The sequence below is a fragment of the Macaca nemestrina genome, chromosome 8, assembly GCF_043159975.1.
Source record: "Macaca nemestrina isolate mMacNem1 chromosome 8, mMacNem.hap1, whole genome shotgun sequence".
Classification (NCBI taxonomy): Eukaryota; Metazoa; Chordata; class Mammalia; order Primates; family Cercopithecidae; genus Macaca; species Macaca nemestrina.
In genome coordinates, this window is record NC_092132.1 from 25,207,930 (window position 1) to 25,230,879 (window position 22,950).

The 22,950-nt window shown below is 37.4% G+C and overlaps 1 protein-coding gene across 4 annotated transcripts in view; it reads right to left on the reverse strand.

Moving 5' to 3' along the window:
* LOC105468521 (collagen type XIV alpha 1 chain) overlaps positions 1-22,950 on the reverse strand; it is a 250,678-nt gene that overhangs the window by 213,935 nt on the left and 13,793 nt on the right. For all 4 annotated transcript variants that reach the window (XM_011718738.2, XM_071067877.1, XM_071067879.1 and 1 more), the window contains exons 2-3: positions 14,062-14,186; positions 2,848-2,964 (exon numbers count right to left, since the gene is read on the reverse strand). In XM_011718738.2, coding sequence (XP_011717040.2) covers positions 2,848-2,964; positions 14,062-14,149 — 205 coding nt within the window. In that variant the 5' untranslated portion in view covers positions 14,150-14,186. The remainder of the gene's footprint in view (positions 1-2,847; positions 2,965-14,061; positions 14,187-22,950) is intronic.

Consider the following 22,950-nt stretch of genomic DNA (forward strand, 5'->3'; position numbering starts at 1 on the left):
ATGCTCAAGATGTTAAATCTGGTTTCAGGAACTTGTCATTTAAAACTCATCTACTGCAAAGTACACCTAATATATCTTTCACAATGTGTGTTTCACTAAAAAAAGTTTCTCGAAAAACAAACCCTGTATATTGCAGTCCCTCTTTGAGAGTTATGGAGTGTATTGTTTTATTAAAGGCTTTGAGATTCCTGAAACAAACAAACAAAAAAAGCTTTAAACCTCTGTTTATACTAGAATTTCCAAATTTATTTGACCATTAAACTATTTAGCTGCAAAACAGTTATTAGCATCCTACAGAATACCATGGAACACGCTTTCAGAAAGGCTGGCATAAACAATAGTTGGATCATGTCTCATAGTGTTGAAACAGCTATAAACATTTTGTGGCTAAATGTATTTATTACTTTTTATTTACTATGTTTAATCAAATAGATGCCAGATTGTCAAGCCTGATTATCTTGGATTGCTGCAGTAAGGACACTGTGGAATATAAACTTAGCGTTCACGAAGAAATAATTTGCTTACATTCCCAATTTTTATTTTGTCATGGGAGATGTCTAAGCAAGAACTAGACATCTACTTCTTGGGTGCACTCTTCAAGAGGGGATTGAAGGATTCAGATGAAGGTTTGTTTCAGAGGCTACCCAAGTCACTCTTACAGTTCTATGATTCCTCAATAACACTTGCTTGGGGGGACTTAATAGTTTGGTATTATCAGCAATTAATCAGAAAAAGTTAAGCTACCAATCACCTGAAGGAAAAAAATTACCTTTCAAGATCAGACATAGGGGCTTCTCAGAGGTACTGAAAAATAGTAACTTGTATTTTGACCTTTAGACTCACAAATGTTCAAGAATCTTTTAAATTTAAATTTCCCATGATAGCTTATTTTTAAAAATAAGCTATATTTTTAAAAATCAAAGAAATTCCAAAATTGAGTCATACTCCAAAATGAAAACTCTGACCCAGGCTTGAGAATATTGTTTTCCATAAGCAAGTCATTTCTGTACGCCACCATGGGAAAAGTGGACATCTGGCATTGCTCAACCAGAAGTCATTCTAATAAGCCTACGGATAATATTTCTTAATAAAAGATATGTCAGGCCATGTGCGGTGGTTCACGCCTGTAATCCCTGTACTTTGGGAGGCTGAGGCAGGTGGATCACCTGAGGTCAGGAGTTCAAGACCAGTCTGGCCAACATGGTGAAATCCCATCTCTACTAAACATACAAAAATTAGCCAGGCATGGTGGTGGGTGCCTGTAACCCCAGCTACTCAGGAGGCCGAGACAGGAGAATCACTTGAACCTACGAGGCAGAGGTTGCAGTGAGCCGAGATCACGCCTCTGCATTCCAGCCTGAGCAAGAAAGAGCGAAACTCTGTCTCAAAAAATTTTAAAAATTTAAAAATAAATGAAAGATATGGCCTTTTGGTGACCAAGCAAGAAACCAGGTGTTTCATCTGCTTGTCTTTTTGGAATGTTTATATCAAGTGCTGAGTAAGACGTCCACATTAATGAACAATACAGCATCTGTCTCCTTCACCGTATCTTTTGGGAAAAGGTCTACCACTGAAAGGAGTCTAGTTCCATATAACCCTCTTTATCACCAAGAAAAAGAATAAATAATTACTATATTTACATAAATATATATTATACAAATATGTATTATTAAGTATTTATTATGTACTGTGCGAAAATGGATCCTTGGAGAAGTAATGGGACCTAAAAGCATCTTTATGATAATCATAGGTAACATTTACTGAGCACTTACTATATGACACCACTGTTCTAAGGGCTTTATATTTATTTTAGTCTTCACAACTGGTACTTCCCAAATTTACTGTGCATAGGAATCACCTGGGGATCTTTTTAAAATTCAGATGCTGGTTGAAGAGGCTGAGGGTGGAGCCCAGTAATCTGCATTTCTAACAAGCTCTCAGGTAATGCCAATGCTGCTGATCCCAGATCAACCTTGAGGTGCAAATTCATAGAAGACTCCACGGGGTGGGTACAAATAGTGTTTGCTCATTGCATAGAAGAAACGTGAGGCACGGAGTGATCGACTGGCCTGAATCACACCACTTATAAGTGACAGAATCAAGTTTTGAATTCAAGCAATCCAGTTGCTGATCCCATCTTCATCTTCCTAACAACCAGGTAGCAGAGGCAGTTTCCCTACATGGTCTGTATTATTTTAGCTTATTATATTCGTATAATAAAAACGTAAAATATGAGAAAGAAAAATTCAACTAAATGATGCTGAAAGATACTTCATTATTTAAAGACACTTAATTTAAAGCGTCTTTAAATAATGAAGTATCTTTAGGCATCATTTAAGCATCAACTTTAAAATAAAGATGCTTAATCTAAAGCGTCCTTAAATAACTATTCATGATCAAAAAATGTGTTCATCTTACGCTTTTCCTGCCTTATCACTTATTTTCACAATATCCACTTAGCCTTTATAATTTTAATGTATAATGCTGAATATTATTCTGTTGAGTTAATTAATCATAGTTTATTCAACTAGTCAAAACTATTGGACACTCAGGTGCATTGTATATTTAAGTTCCAATGAATTCAAAGTATTCATTTCTATGTCTAAACAGAGAAAATAAAACTTGTTGACTGTCTGATAATTTGGTCTAAAAAGAACTAGAGCCAAGAGTCACTCTTTACTCTTTGGGGAACATTATTACCTTGATTAGATGGTAAGATTTTAAACGCTAAAGATAAAACAAAAAGCTTTCAAATAATCCCAACACAATGCTTGGCACTACATGTTTTTAGTTACCTGTGCATGAAAAGTTGCTAATGCTCTACAAAACACAGTCAATTGTTTTTACCTGAAGCTGGAGTCACAAGAAGTTTGTAACCACCAAATTTCCCTCTTGGAGCCTTCCATGAAATCTGTATACTGTCATGAGATATTACATTATATCGTAACCTTGTGGGTGGAGCCACTGAAAACGAAAAACAAAAATGATGTAAACATTGTAACATTTAAGCTTCTATTTGTTAAATCATAAAGTCAAAGTAGTATAACCAAAATACACACAAAAGACTACATCAGCCTCAAAATATGTATTTTATATATATATATATATGTTTTTTGAGACGGAGTCTCGCTCTATTGCCCAGGCTGGAGTGCAACGGCAGGATCTCAGCTCACTACAACCTCTGTCTCTTGGGTTCAAGCAATTCTCTGCCTCAGCCTCCCAAGTAGCTGGGATTACAGGCACGTGCCACCACGCCCAGCTAATTTTCTTGTATTTTTAGTAGAGACGGGGTTTCTATCTTGGCCAGGCTGGTCTTGAACTCCAGACCTCATGATCCACCCGCCTCGGCCTCCCAAAGTGCTGGGATTACATGCATGAGCCACCGTGCCTAGCCATAATATATATTATTTTTTAAACCCCATTAATGAACTGATCAGTTTGCAAGATAACACAAACCTAAGGGCATTTGTTTCTTACCCAAGGGATATCCATTTGTCAAACAGTAGTGACCTTATGACAAAGAACTAAGACCAACTGTTAGAATGTAATACTCTAGCCTAGTTTAATAATTGAAGCCAATTTTGTAAAATGCTTTCATTATGTTACAAGGATAAATTTTTCTCCTTGAAACATGTGAGCTTCTATAATCTACTCTACTGAGACCTGTTGTATGTCCTTAGGTTTTTCACTTTGGTAATTCAATATTTTTGATTGATTATATGATAATTTGAGAGTGCTATTATGGATATATTATGGTAATAAGATATTCATTTAAAAACATTGGAGAAAATGATTGTAAAGGCATTCAGGACCAAGTAAAAGATAATTATGTTTTATAAACTTGGATCCAGTTTTCAAGGATAGCTGATTTATATCTATCAGAAAGATACAAAGCACATGGTCATGAATCAGCCCAGAATGTTTTATCTTTTCTGACAGTTTACAAAAATGAGTAGAGCCATATTACTTTTTGTGTAGGTCATTCAAACTTCAAAACACATTTCTGGAACACTACACAAATGTTCCAGTATTTCAAAAAAAGTAAGAAGGTTTTTATTACATACTCTCTAAATGAGTTTGTTAGAAAAGAAAAGTTAATACTTAATGGAAAAGTTAACCTTTTTTATCCACTTTTAAGCCCAGCCTCTCTTTCTCATTTAAAAACAAAAAACAACAACAACAACAACAAAACAGAGCGTAGAGAAAAGAAACAAACTTTCTCCTACATAGGCATGGGGCAGAACACGGGATATGGATGTTAGTTTCATTCCCAGTTCTACCACTTAGCTAATAACCCTGAGCAGGTTATTGTTTCTTCCAAAACCTTAGTTTCTTTATTTTTAGAAAAGCCGATGGCGATACTTTTTGCAAAGGAGAGATGACAACTGTAAATAGGATAATGGATATCATGAATATAATGCATTATAATAGGGGTTCAATAAATATTTGTTCCCTTTCCCCTACTTCATGTAATGATTCAGCTTAAAAGCTCACTTAATCTTCAAAACATACATTGCTATTCCAATTTGATAGATAAAGGAACCAAGGTGCAACTAAGGCACTTGCCCAAGTTCACATACTGACCCCAGATGAAATGCACTGTTTCTTTGAAAGATGATTCATATTAAGAAGTCACCCTCGGCCAGGCATGGTGGCTCATGCCTGTAATCCCAGCCCTTTGGGAGGCCAAGACGGGTGGATCACCTGAGGTCAGGAGTTTGAGACCAGCCTGACCAAAATGGTGAAACCCCATCTCTACTAAAAATACAAAATTAGCCAGGTGTAGTGGCACATGCCTGTAGTCCCAGCTACTCGGGAGGCTGAGACAGGAGAATCAATTGAATCAGGGTGGTGGAGACTGCAGGGAGCTAAGATCAGGCTACTGCACTCCAGCCTGGATGAGAGACAGCGAGACTCCATCTCAAAAAAAAAAAAAAAAAAAGAAGTCACCCTTCATTGAGCTAGATGAATGAATAATTTACTACTCCACAAACCGAAATCAGATGAAATCTTCTGAAATCAGTAAGCACTGAAAGACACAATCTTAAGAATAGATTTTCTTTCTATTTGTCCTTTACTGTCTCTAAGTAGAGAATGCTAGCCATGCAGAATAAAAACATTAGCTTCCTGTTCTCAATGTGACATGAATGGAAGAAATAGTCTACATTTCTCTGGCTAATGAGAAAACATAAATTTGTCATAAGAATAACTTTTTTCAAATGGAAGAGGAAGGTGCCTGAACCTAACATTTGAATGAACAGAAAAACTGTTACTATTTTGTTTAGTCATCAACTCGAGAAGAAAATTTATTAATAGATAGATTCTTATTACTTATGGAAGAAAATTAAAAGTAAGAATTTTAAAACGTTACAAAATATATGCAAGTTTCTGACTCAAATCAAGTCAGTGGACTAGTAAATGTCATTGTCAAAGTATTTGCATGAATGAGCTGCTGAAAAAAAAGCTGCCTTGGGAACCATCAAGTGGAAAAGTACAAATAGGATGGAGGCTTCAATCTAGGAAATTCCAAGAGAGTCAATGATTCCATTAGCACTCCAGGTGTGTTGACATCTCAAAACAGCAAACAACATTCAGGATTCCTAGGTTAAAAAGTCTTAATTTTAATATCCATGCTACTATTCTTTAAATGTTGTCTGAGTTTATAGCCCTCAACATCTTTTAGTCAATAGATAGGCTTCTAAATCTCCAGGAGAAAATGAGGGCAATGTGGACCATGTTCAGATAATCTGGATGGTGTTCTAGAACCAAGAGAGGCATCGGCTTCCATTCGATTGCTCAAGAAAACGAAGTGCAAAACCATTGAAGCAAATGCAACAACCAAATCCATCAATACTCAACTCTTTTATTAATTTACAAGTGATTAAACTGTCTACAGTCCCATTACAACTGCTAGGCAAAAGCAATATCATTATTACCTTTTATCAATAGACCACATCTATTGTCTATAGAAGCATAAATACCCTCACAGTCATTAAAAGGAAATCTTCGTTAAACATAACGTTCACATTTTCTTTAGGTTTTTGCCTTTAGGGTAAAAAAATATTGGAAAGAAGAAATGCTAGTTAACAAAGAAAGAGGCCTAAGGTCACACCTGTGGATTTCAAAGTTAGCTTTTTCCCCCCTTTTAGAAGGCACTGGGACTGGAACCAAAGCAAGGGCAGCACGATTGACAGAAACGCTGTAAGTGCCGTGGAGAAATCATTGCTCTTATCTCATGGAACAAACCTTTGTGTACATTTTATACCAGACCCATGATTTTTCTGTTTGCAAGCACAAAGGAAGTACTTTTTTTAACATATGCTTAACTTCCATTAATAATTATAAATGCTTGCATGAACTTGACTCAAAATTTATGTCAGTTCAAATCCTAATCTTTTCAAAAAGACAAACATCAAGTGTAAAGTTTTATTTCCAGCACACACCAAGAGCCCAGAGGAAACCAACAGACTCATCTTTTGCATGGTGAAGTGTAAAGGATGAGATTGCACATGAAATTAGGTCTGATATAAGATCTGTGAATACATAAACATCATCCCAAAGGGAGACTGAGGGGGAAGACTGAGGAGTGGCTACCCATTATCTTCCACTCCACTGCAGGGTTAGGCTTGTCACTGAAAGTGTAGAGGCATTTTTGTTCTGCTGTGCTGTGCTGTGCTTTGTTTGTGAAGGAAGATTTTCTTTAAGCTCAAAGAATACCACTGCGATCATTCCCATAGAGGCTCATAGGCAGGAGAGAAATGTTTATGTCATGCCATTGAAGTCTCACTGTTATCAAGCATTTAGGGAATTCTATTTCATAATCTATTTATTAAAGGGTTGACTTTTGGCTGTCCTTTTCTTTCTTCCTTCTTTCTTTCCTTTCTTCTCATCTGAATTTGAACGGTTATGGTTTTGTCAAGTAACCCTCTACGTAAAGATACTTATTTTAATAAAATATTCACATTTGTTTATTAAAACGCTAGTTTTTACACAGGGGCACTAAAATGGACATCTTGTATTCTTCCCTACCCTTAATCGCATCTCCTCTTCCTTATATGACAGCATCCTGGTTTTCTTCCAAGGAACAACACCGCCTCCCCCCACTGCATAGGGCCAGCCATCCTCCCCTGGCTAAAGGCTGGGAAAATGACTCAAACCAGGTCAAGCAGACTCTCCCAAGAATCTGAAACTTGACTCCAGTGATGCAAGGATGGAAAATAGCTCCAGTCATTCCAATGACATGCCCTAAGGAAAATGGTCACTAGTTTCTACAGACTGTATCCCAGAGGGTTTCCCAGATTCCTGTCCTTTTCAAAGCTTGATTATTTACTTTTACTTTGATTATATGAGCTACTGCATTACCTACTGGTGAATACATTTTTGCTTAGTTGACCAGAGAAAATTTATTTTATTTGCAACCAAAAATGTCTGGCTGATAAAGATAATGCAGCATGAAATCACACTGAGAGTTTTTACCTCTTTAAAACATATTTTAGGGTGCTAAGTTGATAGGGCAACCAATTATATTTATTTTTAAAAGACTTTTAAACAGCAGAGAAGTATTTGGCTATTTTTCCAAGTAATCTAAAAAAAAATTGTTTTTAGATTATTGGCGGGGTGCAGTGGCTCACGTCTGTAACCCAGCACTTTGGGAGGCCAGGGCAGACAGATTCATTGAGCCCAGGAGTTTGAAACCAGCCTGGGCAACATGGCAAAACCCCATCTCTAAAAAATAAATACAAAAATCAGTTGAGCGTGGTTGCATGCACCTATGGTTCCAACTACTCAGGAGGCTGAGGTAGGAGGATCACTTGAGCCCAGGACGTGGAGGCCATGATCGCACCACTGCACTCCAGCCTGGGCAACATAGCAAGACTCTGGCTCAAAAAAATAAAATAAAATACAAAAACTTTAGCTTTTTATGTTAGTCATTTTTTCATTTAAATGTGCTGCCTAAATGTTTTATAAATCAGAGCAATAAAATTTTGAGAGACTTTTACTGTAGGATATGCTACGGGGATATTTTTTTAATGTGGTTTAGAACCTCATATGTTGTAATTTCATAATCCATTATAAAGATGCTGAAAACAGCAGTAAGGAAAACATTCTCAACTTTTTAAATGTGTTTGGCTACTAACAACAGCAAGAAATATGTGTCAACGTGTGAACACAGAGGTCTTTATAAAGTTAAAGCTAGCCCCTATGCAAAGTCTCCAATTTTCCATGTGTTGAGGTTTTTAAATGACAGTTATTTTACCTTCAGTGGCTCCTTCCTGTAACTGTCCAAAACAAACATCGCTAGAACCAGGTACATATTTACTGTGAAACTCTAAGAAAGTATGGATCCCATCACTCTGTTATTGCTGTACACATTTTTCTCCTACAGCCATCATATTACTTTTTCTGTACTCTAGTTCATTTAACAACTTGTCTTGAAAAGAAGATGCTGGAATAATCCAGGTATAAACAGTTATTTGAGGCCAGGCGTGGTGGCTCACACCTGCAATCCCAGCACTTTGGGAGGCCAAGGCGGGCAGAGCACAAGGTTAGGAGTTCGAGACCAGCCTGGCCAATATGGTAAAACCCCATCGCTACTAAAAATACAAAAATTAGCCGGGCGTGGTGGTGGCAGGAGAATCACTTGAACCCGGGAGGCAGAGGTTGCAATGAGCTGAGATCAGGCCACTGCACTCCAGCCTGCGAGACAGAGCGAGACTCTGTCTCAAAAACAAAACAAAGAAAACAAAACAAAACAGTTATTTGAGCCAATGTAGGTTCACAGGTCCTGGAGAGGGAACATTTTCTATAAAATATTCCATGGAGAGACTAAATGGATAAGCAATTTAAGGAGCGAGAATTAATTTCCTTTTTTTTGTTGTTGTTTTTTTTTTTTTTTTTTTTTTTGAGACGGAGTCTCGCTCTGTCGCCCAGGCTGGAGTGCAGTGGCGCAATCTCGGCTCACTGCAAGCTCCGCCTCCCGGGTTCACGCCATTCTCCTGCCTCAGCCTCCCGAGTAGCTGGGACTACAGGCGCCCACAACCGCGCCCGGCTAATTTTTTGTATTTTTAGTAGAGACGGGGTTTCACCGTGGTCTCGATCTCCTGACCTTGTGATTCGCCCGCCTCGGCCTCCCAAAGTGCTGGGATTACAGGCGTGAGCCACCGCGCCCGGCCGAGAATTAATTTCCTGTATTTTTTTTTTTTTTTTTTTTTTTTTTTTGTGAGACTGAGTCTCGCTCTGTAGCCCAGGCTGGAGTACAGTGGCATGATCTCGGCTCACTGCAAGCTCCGCCTCCTGGGTTCACCCCATTCTCCTGCCTCAGCCTCCCGAGTAGCTGGGACCACAGGCGCCTGCCACTACACCTGGCTAATTTTTTTTTGTATTTCTAGTAGAGACGGGGTTTCACCGTGTTAGCCAGGATGGTCTCCATCTCCTCGTGATCCGCCCGCCTCGGCCTCCCAAAGTGCCGGGATTACAGACATGAGCCATCCTGTATGTCTTTTAATACTAGCTGTATTCGTTGTTTATTGTTACTGTAATAAATTTCAAAACCTTAGTGGCTTAAAACAACAGACATGTATTATCTTACAGTTCTAGGGGTCAGAAGTTTGAAATCAATCTCACCAGGCTAAAAGGATGGTGGTGGAAAGGCTGAATTTCTTTCTGTGGGGGAGAATCACTCAATCATTGTCTTGCCTTTTCTAGCTTCTAGAGGCTTCCCACATTCCTTGACTTGTGGCCTCTTTCCATCTTCAAAGCCAGTAGTACCCAGTCAAGTTTTTCTCACCTGGCCGCTGACACTGGTTGCCCTGTCTCCCTCTTCCATATTTAAAGCTTTTTGCAGTTACATTGGGCCCACCCAGATAAGCCAGGCTAACCTCCCTATTTTAAGGTCAACTGATTAACAAACTTAATTCAATCTGACATCTTAATTTCCCCTTGCCATATAACATATTCACAAGTTCTGAAAATTCATATGTCAACATCTTTGCAGGCACATTATTCTACCTGCCACACTGACTTTGTTTCTCTTTTTCTTTTTCTTTTTCTTTTTTTTTTTTTTTGAGATGGAGTCTCGCTTTGTTGCCCAGGCTGGAGTGCAGTGGCGCAATCTCAGTTCACTGCACCCTTCGCCTCCCGGGTTCAAGCCATTCTCATGCCTCAGCCTCCTGAGCAGCTGGGACTACAGGCACGCACCACCATGCCCGGCTAATTTTTTGTATTTTTAGTAGAGACAGGGTTTCACCCTATTGGCCAGACTGGTCTCAAACTCCTGACCTCATGATCCACCTGCCTCAGCCTCCCAAAGTGCTGGGATTATAGACATGAGCCACCAGACTTTTTTTTTTCTCTCTAAAAATGTCTATATGGCTTTGCAAATTAATGACAAATTTGGCCAACCCACAGAAACTCACTACTAAATTTGCTTTAAAAGCAGAAAATCAATCCAGTAAAGCAATTCATATTCTTTATTCCTTGCTCAAAATCAGTCATGTAAATAAGAGGCGTCATGGTGGGACTAAGATGAGGTTTCTCAAAGGTATCACATATTTTCCTAATCACCAAAACCAAAGACCTCTAAAGCTTTTCTTATTGAGGTTTCCTCCAGGGTGCAGCCACCATCTTCCTTCTTGAAAATTTCTCCAGCCTTCACTTACCATCCACTACATTCCCCTGACTCTCCTTATAATTGATGTTGGATTTTTTTTTTTTTGACACTTTAAATCAGTCATTTTTCTTCTATTGAACTCTATTGATGTTTGGCTGACTTCATCCTCACTTCTTTCCACTTTGATATCCCCCCCCAATTGTACTTCTAAGGCTTCAAAAATCCCTATAAGTGAATTCCCAAATAAAATACAATTCAAATGTAATCTCCTGCCTTGATCTTTTTTCCCTAAACTCCAGACCACCAACTGCCTACCAGACACCTCTACCTGAATGTCCCACAGACACCGTAAGACACCATATGTTTGTCTAAAATTGAACTCATTGTCTTCTACTTGTTTAAACTCTTCAACAGATGTCTACTATGACTGAAACATTGCTCTGTACTAGAGATACAGACACTAAAGGGAGAACGATTAGCTTTTATGAGTTGAGGTAGATAAACAACTACAATGCAAAGATATAGAAGCAGTAATGACACAGGGGTCAAGATGAAAGGCCCCATCTGCTCAGGTCTCCATCAAGAAAATTGATTCATCTTCAATATTTCCCTGTCATTTGTCTGTCTCCACTTTTAATCAGCAGACAACTTTTATCTCTTGTACTCCTTAAAGGATTCTTAGATGCATTCTCTCTACTCACATTGCCTACTTCCAGCCTTCAACACCTATTTCATGGACAATTTAATATATTTTAACGATTTCTCATACCTTGTTTGTTCCTAACCCTCAAGCCCCCATGAGTCACAAATATGAGAATCATCGATATTGCTATCAGAGTGTTTTTCTCAAAAACAGAGTTGTTTAAAATCTTCCATAATCTGGCTTCAATCTATCTTTCCGTCTTTGTCTTTGCCCCACTTCACCCCAACATAACTTATATTGCAATTTATTTGCTTACAGCCCTGTCTCCCTAGTAGACGGTAACCTGGTTGAAGGCAAAAAATAAATAAATAAATAAGTCTTATTTAGCTTTGTATCTTGAACTTGACACACAGAATGTGCCCCATAAGTGTTCACTTAAAACAGAATTTGGTGGCTGGGCACAGTGGTTCATGCCTATAATCCCAGCACTTTGGGAGGCCAAGCAGCGTGGATCACTTGAGGTCAGGAGTTCGAGACCAGCCTGACCAACATGGTGAAATCCCCTCTCTACTGAAAATACAGAATTAGCTGGGCTTCATGGCGCATGCCTGTAATGCCAGCTACTTGGGAGGCTGGGGCAGGAGAATCGCTTGAACGCAGGAGGCGGAGGTTGCAGTGAGCCAAGACTGTGCCATTTGCCATTTCACTCCAGCCTGGGCAACAAGAGCAAAACTCTGTCTCAAAAAAAAAAAAAAAAAAAGAAACCCAGAATTTGGCTAACAATGTTCATCTGGTAGACAGCATCCTTGAAATCATCCCGTAAGAGCTATATGTGATTATGTGATCAGTTATTCCATGAATGACCACTTCTGAATTATGCTAGACTGAGACAGAAACTCTGGAGGGCTTAGCAACTTGCCTGCCCTCTGTTTCTAAGGATCTATGTCTTGTATCCTGGAGTTTAGAAGATCAAGATCAGTGATCTAGAATTTCCTAATTGCCACAGCTGAAATCATTCTTTCATCAACATAAATAACGTAAGCAGAATGTGTCTACCAAACTGCCTGCTGTGTGTTCAATGAAGTAGTTGGAAATACAGTTCCTTAACCCCAGGTGTATAACAGCAAATGTGTGGATGCAAAAAGTCAAGTTCCATTCCTTTCCAAACAGGTATGCCTCCCTTTAAGAAAACAGTGTGTGGTGGTTCATGCATTGATCTTTCCTACAACCCTCAATGCCAAACATCAGACATTAGCATTCCTAAAATCACTTTATCACACTTACACTTCCTTGCTCAGCTGATAACATTTCATCACCAACACTTCAGTCTCTGTAGATTCCCATGTTTGTCTAATAATATCACTTTGCACAGTTGTGCATATGTACTTCAGAAGTTAGCACATTTTTTTTCAGATAAATATTTTTGGCTTTGTGGGACACACAGTCTCTGTCATGACTATTTAATTTTATCACTGTGGCATGATGTCCTCCAATAAAACTTTATTTATAAAAATAGGCAGTGGACCAGATTTGGCCCACAGGTAGTAGTTTTTCAGCCCTAGACTTACTTTATAAAAATGAATAGAAATCAAAAATAAAAGTTCCCGCCGGGCGCAGTGGCTCACGCCTGTAATCCCAGCACTTCGGGAGGCCCAGGCGGGTGGATCACGAGGTCAGGACATCCAGACCATCCTGACTAACACAGTGAAACCCCATCTCTACTAAAAATACAAAAAAATTAGCCAGGGTGGTGGCAGGCGCCTGTAGTCCCAGCTACTCGGGAGGCTGAGGCAGGAGAATGGCCTGAACCCGGGAGGTGAAGCTTGCAGTGAGCCGAGATTGCGCCTCTGCATTCCAGCCTGGGCAACAAAGTGAGACTGTCTCAAAATAAATAAATAAAATAAAAGTTCCCATCCCAGGAATGCAAAGAGTAGATTTCACACATTAAGTTTAATTAAAACAAAGCTAGAAATCATTAGGAATGCCTGAAATGGCATATGGCATATTGGCAGGCTCTATCAGGCCCTTATAACATTCAGACTATGTGCTCAGTTTTTAAGAAAGGGAGCAAAATCAAGGACCAGGTATGAAGTGATAGAAATCTCCTGTACACTATGTAAGAGACAAGACATGATTAGGATACATACACACTCACATTACAGTTCTTTATTAACAGAGCTGTAAAAATAGGGCTCTATTCATAAAGCAATTTAATTAATATAGCGTTATTAATATAACTGATATTGTAACATAAAAATGCGACTTTCACTGGCTAAACTTGCACAGGCTTTTCAGAAGCACTTTAAGAATAGGCCGGGCATGGTGACTTGCACCTGTAATCCCAGCACTTTGGGAGGCTGAGGCAGGCAGGTCACGAGATCAGGAGTTCGAGAGCAGCTTGGCCAATATGGTGAAACCCTGTCTCTACTAAAAATACAAAAATTATCCAGGCATGGTGGTGCACACCTCTAGTCCCAGCTACTTGGGAGGCTGAGATAGGAAAATCGCTTGAACCTGAGAGGAAGAGGTTGCAGTGAGCCGAGATTGCATCTGGGCGACAGAGCGAGACTCTTTCAAAAAAAAAAAAAAAAAAAGAATGACCTGTTTAACCAATTGCCACAAAATCACTATGCTCAGTCGCTGGTGAGGTTGTAATCCTCATCAAAGATGTGTATATTCCTACAGTGCAAACAGTTGGTAAAACTCAGTAAAAGCCAATATATTGTTAGGATAAATAAAATAAGAATGATAATCAGAAACAAGAAGGCTAGAGTCCCAGACCCTACTGATTCTCCAAGTTTTCAATTACCTTGACCTTGGACGATGGTGCAGAAATAAACAATTGCCAAAAAAGGTGGAAGCAACCAGTACCGCATCTTGCACTGAAAAATCTTCATTTTATTTTCTGCTTTTTACATGGGATGTAGCAGCCACCTAGAAGCAGAGAGAACGGGGACATTTTTGAGAAGGCTGAAAATAAAGTATATGTAATCATTTAGGACAGGCAAATAAGCTAACATGGATTAGTATTGTCAGGAAGTAATTAATTCCCTAGAGCATCGTGCATTTCGCTCTAAAATACAAACTGATGAGGAAAAGACTTTTTAGAAGATGCTGTAAATGGAGAGAATGATTTGAAATATTTGGGAGAGAGCTTCAGAATGTACTTTGTGACTCTTCCCTATGGACATAAATTACATACTGAATTTCCCAAATGGATAAATTTCATAATTTTACCTGAAATTAGCATTATCATCAATCCCAATGTCCTTGCCAGTGTTCCTCTCATATTTATCACATAAAGTTCACATAAACTCCTACTGTTGCCTTATATTGCCTACAAAGGACAAATATATAGGACCTTTCTACTGGTGATCCAAGATAATTTGAAAAACCACTTTGTACTAATATTAAAAGACTGCAGTACTCAGACTTCCCTTCATTGGGTTGAATAACCCCTAATCCTTTCATCTTTTCTCATAGTTCTTCTTTTTCCTAACATAAGTGAATATAAAACTCTTCCAAATTGTTCATTTCCATTGGGATATCAATGAAAGAAGAGCTACAAGCAAAAGAGAGAAAGGAAGATAAATGGAAGACAAGAAAACGAAGAAGAAAAAAAGAAAGGGTATAATTATTATATATCCATAATAATTAATAATAAAAATTTTACCATTAAAAAACTTTTAGAAAAAGAAAGGAAAGAAAGGGAAAGGAAAGAAGGAGGGAGAAAGGGAGAGGGGCAGAAATGGAGTGTGAAAAGCAATGAATGTTTGGTATTACTTTAAAAGATGATTCTATAAATTATAGATTATAATTCTATTAATAGGTCATTACAGAGGAGAAATTCTGAAGTCTTTCCCTCAGAGATTAAGAAAATATCTCCAAAGTTTTCTTCTACTCAAGGCATATTTTTAATTCATTTTTTTCATTAATATATTCATTCATTCATTTCCCAATATCATCCCACAAAGGATCTGAAGCAACTAAATAATAAATGAACCTAATGGATAAGATAAGAGTGCCAGATTTAACATATAAAATACAGGACTATAGTTAAATTTTAATTTGAGATAAACAGCAAATAATTTTTTAATGTTAGTATGTTCTATGCAATAGTTGAAAAATACTATTTTTAAAAAATCGTTGTTTATCTGAAATTAAAATTTAACTGAGTGTCATATATTTGATCCAGCAATCCTAATATAAGAGGAAATTTTGGTGATAAAACAATAAAGTAATGAGTTAAATGAGCACAGAGAAAATGGATCTGGTCTTGTATAACTGGTAAAGGTAACCAAGAATTTGGCTCCAAATTTATGAATTAGCAGCTAAAGCAAGAAGGAAGCATAATAAGCTTTAAGGCTTACTATATTTTTAGATGAACTAAAACATATTTTTCAGGAGATACGTAGCTTTTTCTGACACCAAAAGCTGAGTAGAATTTTTCCCATGGTTCACGCCAAAAAGTCATCTTACTTTATTCACCATAAAATGTATTGAGCCCTTGCTATATGTAAAGACTACTCTAAGTACACATATAAATTCCTTTAATCCTCACAGCAACTCTTTGAAGTAGGCACAATTCTACTACATATTCCCGATGGACAACAAGGCACAAAGAAGTTGCCCAAGTCACAAAGCTAGTGAGTAGAGCCAGGATTTTAACCACATAGGCATAATTAGACATGGTAGAAGCATCTTAGGAAAACATTTCTACAAGATCAGGCTTCACATCACTTTCTTTCCACTTCAGAAATACCTTGTTCTTCTTACAAAAACAAAGAGTTTTCATAGTGAAAAATTCAGACTACAACAAAGTACAACAAAAAGAATACACCTTTTGTTATTATTTCCTTGTTCAAGTGTATTCTGATGACAGTAAATGCCCTTTTACTATATATATATAGTGGTATCACAACTTCTTTACCTACCTTTCTTTGGAAATACAGGTTGTTTCCAAATTTGCTTTATACATATAACACTACGATGAATATCCTAATTCACATCTCTTTTAATACATAATTTATTTACTTTGGCTAAATTCCCAATTGTGGAACTGTTAGGCAAAACAAAATGCGTTTTTTGTTTGTTTTGAGACAGAGTCCTACTCTTGTCCCCAGGGCTTCTGCTCACTGCAACCTTTGCCTCCCGGGTTCAAGCGATTCTCCTGCCTCAGCCTCCCAAGCAGCTGGGATTACAGGCATGTGCCATTACGCCCGGCTAATTTTTGTATTTTTAGTAGAGACGGGGTTTCACCATGTTGCCCATGCTGGTCTCAAACTCCTGACCTCAGGTGATCCACCCACTTCGGCCTCCCAAAGTGCTGGGATTACAGGCCTGAGCCACCTCGCCCAGCCCAAGATGCATGTTTTTAAGGTTTTTCAAATATAGGTACACAATGCTCTACAGAAAATAACACTGATTTCCACTTCCACCTGCATCTCATATGAGTACCAGGTCACATCAATTCCACCATCACAGAGGTTGTTTTCAATATATTCTGATTTTATAGGTAAAATGGGATTAGCATCTTAATCAGATTTTTTCACAACCAGTAAAATGTGACATTTGGTGTTTGTTGGCTATTTAAATTTTTTAAACAAAATACCTGTTCATGACCTTTACCCATTTTCTTATTGATCTACAATAACTCTTTATATGTTAATTTTAACTCATATATATTTAGTAATTTTCCAGTTTTTTGCCTGACAATTTCATTTATTGGGTTAAGAATTTTTTTTAAAGTTCAGAAATCTGACTTGATCTTTTTCTTTATGGTTTCTAATTCAGTGTCATGGGTAAAATGGCCTTTCTTACCCCAAAGTATATTTCTAGTTAACTTTTTAGTCCCTATTATTAATGGACTCTTTCCAATACTGTTATCTGACAGATTTGTTTTTAATATAGAAAAGATATTGATTTTTTATATTAATGGACCACCATTCTGAATTCTTGCTACCTTTATATTTTTTCAGTTTAATCTCTTGGATTTTCCAAGTTGACAGCTGCATTGTTTGCAACCAATGTGTTTTTTTCTTACTGTATAGGTTAGTAGTTTAAAAACAATTATTTTACTAGAGATGCCTGAAATATTTTACCATTAAGAATACTAATGGTAGTTGAGTTCAGATGTGTTATGTTAAACTTTTAAAACTTCTTGTCTTTTTACTAAGAATATTTTTTTCAATCAAGAATGGATGCTGAACCTTGCCTTTATGACAATTCATTCATTGGAATGTCCATATTTTTATCCTGACCTCTCAGTGTAATTAACTATTTTGATATGTCTAGTATTAATCTATCTTTGCAATATAGAAATAAGTCCTACCTATTAATGGCAATATTGCTTTTTTTAAAACATTAATATAATCATAATGGCTTTGGCTTTCAGGCCAAGCCATTTTTAAATAGAGATAGTAATGACATACCATTCTTTAAATAAGATCCCATTAATAATGATACTTCATTTGCACTACTGGTTTTTTATATTCTTGAACAACAAGAGAGACAGCTCAAGACTGATTCTGTCCAACTCCTAAGAAACTAATCAAGTGCAAATACTCTTTGTTATATGCTGATCATTTATCAAAATGTGTTAAGCTTTAAATTCCTATAATTTTCTCTACTATAGATATATGTCTCCAGTGGCAACAATAAAAACACATCAATTGACATTTCCTAATTGCAAATCAAAACTAGGTATGACTGATTACAGGACTCGAAAGAATATTAATTCTTCTTGAGGGATAAGAATGAGAATACTATTCTAGGTGTCATTTACCCCTAAATGGAAGAGTATGGGATTTTAAAAATTATTATTACAATGATATTTTAAGTCACATTACATTTATCTAGTATCTCCATACTATTACCATTTCAAGATCTTTGATAATGAAATGTCCGGATAAAATTCTCACCATGACAGGGATTATACCTAGCAAAGTACAAGCTGTCTCTTAGGTTACAAAGCTTGGAGACTCTGATCCCCTTGAATGCTTTAAAAAATACTCCATATTGCTTATTTAAATTCCAAGTTTTTTGTTTTCGTTTTTGTTTTTGTTTTTTGAGACGGAGTCTCGCTCTGTCGCCCAGGCTGGAGTGCAGTGGTGCGATCTCCGCCCACTGCAACCTCTGCCTCCTGGGTTCAAGTAATTCTCCTGCCTCAGCCTCCCGAGTAGCTGAGATTACAGACATGTGCCACCACGTCTGGCTAATTTTTTTTTTTTTTTTTTTTAGAAGAGACAGGGTTTCACCATGTTGGCCAGGATGGTTCCAAACTCCTGACCTTGTGATCCACCAGCCTCGGCCTCCCAAAGTGCTGGTTTTACAGGCGTGAGCCACCGTGCCTGGCCAATCCCAAGTATTTTTTAGTTGCTATTATGCTACTTCCCCCAGTCCTGGATGCTGTTCTTTTGAGAGATACTGCACTAGTCTGTTCTTTGAAACAACATCTATAATCTGGTAAGGTATATGCCAATCAGGCTTTAGACTGGAGCTAGGCCTGAAGATTTTCAAACAATCCTGTTTGCATCCTTTCAGTCTGGAGAGTATGAAGGAAAAACTGTATCAAGTGGGATGTTGGGTTCTATAACTCCTACAATCATTCAATTCTGTGAATGGAATGAGTGGGGTAGATTAATACAGCCTTCAGGTAGTAGCTTTAAGTGCAAAAGCCTCTGATGAATGCAGCAAAGCAAAGTTATATAAACTTTCAAAGTAATATGACTCATGTAGTTAAATCTCTGATACTTGGGTTTTATTTCAGAATAATATGGTATATCTAAAGGAATAAATTAATTATATTTCCTTCAAGCAACTATTCATTAAAAAATGTTGACAACTAAGCTTTTTTTAAATATCCAATCACAGTCTAGTATACAACTCTTTCATGTTGCCACTAAAAGAGAGGCCCATATACTTTGGTCATTATACAAATATTCAAGTTAAGGTCCTGCAATAAAAATTAAAGAATGTACTAATTTGTGCTTAGGGGTCTAAAATGTATCTTCCCCTACCAGCCTACGACCAAAACGCTAATTAGTAAAGAATATTTTCTTAGATTAACACATTCACATACTGGAAAATCCTTAAAATTCCTAATGGAATAGGCAATACATTCAGTGTATATGCTAAAAGAACAGTCAACATATTAAGTGACTACCATCTACATAGCATTATAGCCTGGATTAATTTGTCAGGACACAGAAGACATTAGGAAAATGGTTAGTAAATGTTGATGAAATATAGGAGGAAAAGCCCCAGGGTATACATAAAACCCTAACCCTACAAAGTCAGGTAAAACAAGATTAGTGGATTATCCAAACCGAGTATAAGCAGCTCTTCTGTAGACAGAAGGCATGAGTGCAGGGGAATTTGAAAAGATATGGCAGCAGGCTTCAGCCTTATCAAATCAAAACATTCAGCAAACCTGCCAGTTACACAGATAGCTGTCCACCACACCCAAAGAAACAGATTGCAGCAGAATCACTCTCTCAACTCCAATAAAATATTCTAAGATTTCCTTCTCCAGACATTATAACCAGAGGTTTCAATCAGAACAAAGCAAAGAAAAGAAAGGCAAAAAAAAAAAACAGGCCACATTTGTCTTTTTGGAGAAAAAAAAAAATCTCCTTTTCAGATCAGGAGACTTACATTAGATATCCCTGGCCAGGTATGGTAGCTCACACCTGTAATCCCAGAATTTTGGGAGGCCAAGGCAGGAAGATGGCTTGAGCCTAGGAGCTTGAGACCAGCCTGAGCAACTCAGTGAGACTCTGGCTCTACAAAAAAATTAAAAATTAAATTTAAAAATGTTAAAAGATATCGCATAATGCTATTTTAACGTAGGAGAAAAAGGTCCTCTTTAACATAGGAGACAAGAACCTTTTTCTCCTATTGTGAAAGGCCACAATCAAATAGCCTTTCTCTTTTCTCATCAAAGCAGTTCCTGCATCCAAGTGTTTTGAAGCAATACTTAACATGTAATATTGGAGGTTACTCTGCATCTCATGTACTTTTTAACTAACTAAATAAATGCTATGCTAGTCTTGGCAACTTTTTTTGGAAACTGGGCATTGTTTATATGGAAAAAGCATTGTAACCATAGTTTATCTTCAAAATTCTTTTTTCTTTTACTTTTTTTTTTTTTTTTTTTGAGACAGGGTCTGCTTCTGTCACCCAGGCTGGGCTGCAGTGGTGACATCATGGCTCACAACAACCTCAATCTGCTGGACTCAAGTGGTTCTCCCTCCTCAGCCTTCCAAGTAGCTGGACTATAGGCATGTGCCACCATGTCTTGCTAATTTAAAAAATTTTTTTTGTAGAAATGTGGTCTCCTCATCTTGTGCAGGCTAGTCTCGAACTCCTGGGCTGAAGCAATTCCCCCGTCTCGGACTCCCAAAATGCTGGGATTACAGGCATGAGCCACTGTGCCCAGCATAAATTCTTCTTTAGTTATTGTTTATTTTAAGTTAGGATGAGCAATACCACATTGGGAGAAGTGAAATTTCAGTTTTCCCAAGCTTTTCTGCCAAGTCCCCAAACTTTTGGACAGTAAAGTAAGGGCAAGAAAAATCCCAATCCTATTAAAATGCCATGAGATATTTTAACATTTACCAAAATGTCAAAGCCTAATTTGTTAAAATTTTGCCCAAAAGCCTGCACCAAACAAATAACTCTGCCTTGATTTTTTGCTGTTGTTTAAAAACATCATGTTAGAAATGGCTACTTAGTTCTCTCTTCAGAAGGTATAAGCCAAATTTACGGAAAGTTGATAATGTTTAATACAAGTGCTCTTAAAACACTGTCACAATTTTACAATCAGTAACATAAAACTAGGTCCATTAGTGCTAATTTGCCCTTCCACTCATATGTTTGTTTTATTTAATCTCATTTGTCCAGATAAGTTTGATAACAAGCAAAGGCCCTAAGCGTAAGCATTCAGCAATGCTTACAGGCACCCACAAAATTCCCAGACTAACATACAGCCAATTTTATTAAAATTCCTTAAATATTTATCCTAACATTTTTGTAAACCACACACACTCTCTCTCTCGCCAAGATTTATACACATATATACACACAAACCTTGGATAATATTGTATTCGATTGTTGCTGACTTACAAAAAATAAACCACAAACTTAAATGAAATTCTTGTTAGTTATTTGATATACCATATATCCAGCAACTCCATGCCCTGAGAGAGATTGTTATTTACAGTATTAAATGTTCATTTCAACAATCATTTATTAAGAGTCCTACTATACAACCAAAGCACTGTAGCTGGTAATAAGAAAGATACAAAACTTTATACCATATCTTCCCCTTGGTAGCTCACTTATAGTTAATTGAAAAAAAGAGATTAATTGAAAAGTGAACCTTAGGTGAGCTCACTTACAATTTACTTGAAAAGCAAGATCGTCAGCAATCATATTGCAAAACCGAATGAAATAAGTATGAAACAGAACAGAAAGGTAGCACAGGTGGTGGTATGAATAGAAAACTGGGAGTGAGGAAGCCACTTGTGATCATTTGCTATAGGTCCTTGGCTAGCTGGTTTAACCACTCTCTGCTCTTTATCAATGAAATGTGTGAGATAATATCTATCTTTTATTTTTTAATTCATTAATTTATTGTTGTTGTTATTTTGATTTGGGTTTTTTTTAGGATCTCTCTCTGTCACCCAGGCTGGAGTGCAGTGGCATGAACATGGCCCACTGCATTCCCAAACTCCTAGACTCAAGAGATCCTCCTGCCTCAGCCTCCTGAGTAGCTGGGACTACAGTCACATGCCATCTCACTTGGCTGAGTTTTTTTAATTTTTTTTTTATACAGACAGGATCTCACTTTGGTGCCTAGGCTGGTCTTGAACTCCTGGGCTCCAGCAATCCTCCCACCTCCACCTCCCAGTGCCAAGATCATAGGCACGAGCCACTGCACTTGGCCATGTCTACCTTTTAAGATGATCGTGATATTTTAGTTAACTTACTTAGAACACAGATAACTCTCAAAAATTTCTACTTAGTAGCATGTTCACAACATGTTGAAAGAACAAAAAAGGAAAGGGGAATCATAATAAATGAATTTGCTACTTGAGCAGATGCTAAAAAAGGAAGGAGAAACAAGAAGCCTTTATCTCTTCTATCACATTAAGGTTGTGGGACTAACTTGGCAAAAACATTTAGGCAAAAACTAAATATCCAGATAATGACAGAGGCAACAGTTATTTGCAAGAGTGAACCACTTTAGACTTTTCAAAATAAATTTCTAGCCATTTTTATCATTCTCCAGATGATAGCTCTATACAGATTTGAAACGATCAATCATATGAAGACACGGACGACTTGACTTGAGTAATTCATAGGCTTAGAAAAAGACTCAGCAGTTAACCGTTGACAAGTTTATGCAAAGAAGACTTGAAAGAAATGGTGATATTTAAGCATATTTTATACCAAAGAAAAATAAGAATCAGAGACACATAACAGAGGTTTTCATATATTAGAGCTTTTATGTAGAAGATAAAACCGTATTATTTTGTGTAGCGTCTGAAAACAGAACTCTAATCAGTTGCGATGCTCCCAACCCACAGAAGTTCTGTAACAGCTCTAACAATTAGAAGCATTGCTTCTCTGTCACCAGAAATTCTGGAGCAGAAACTAGCTAAGTTTTACCCATAAGAGATGTTATCAGAGGGAT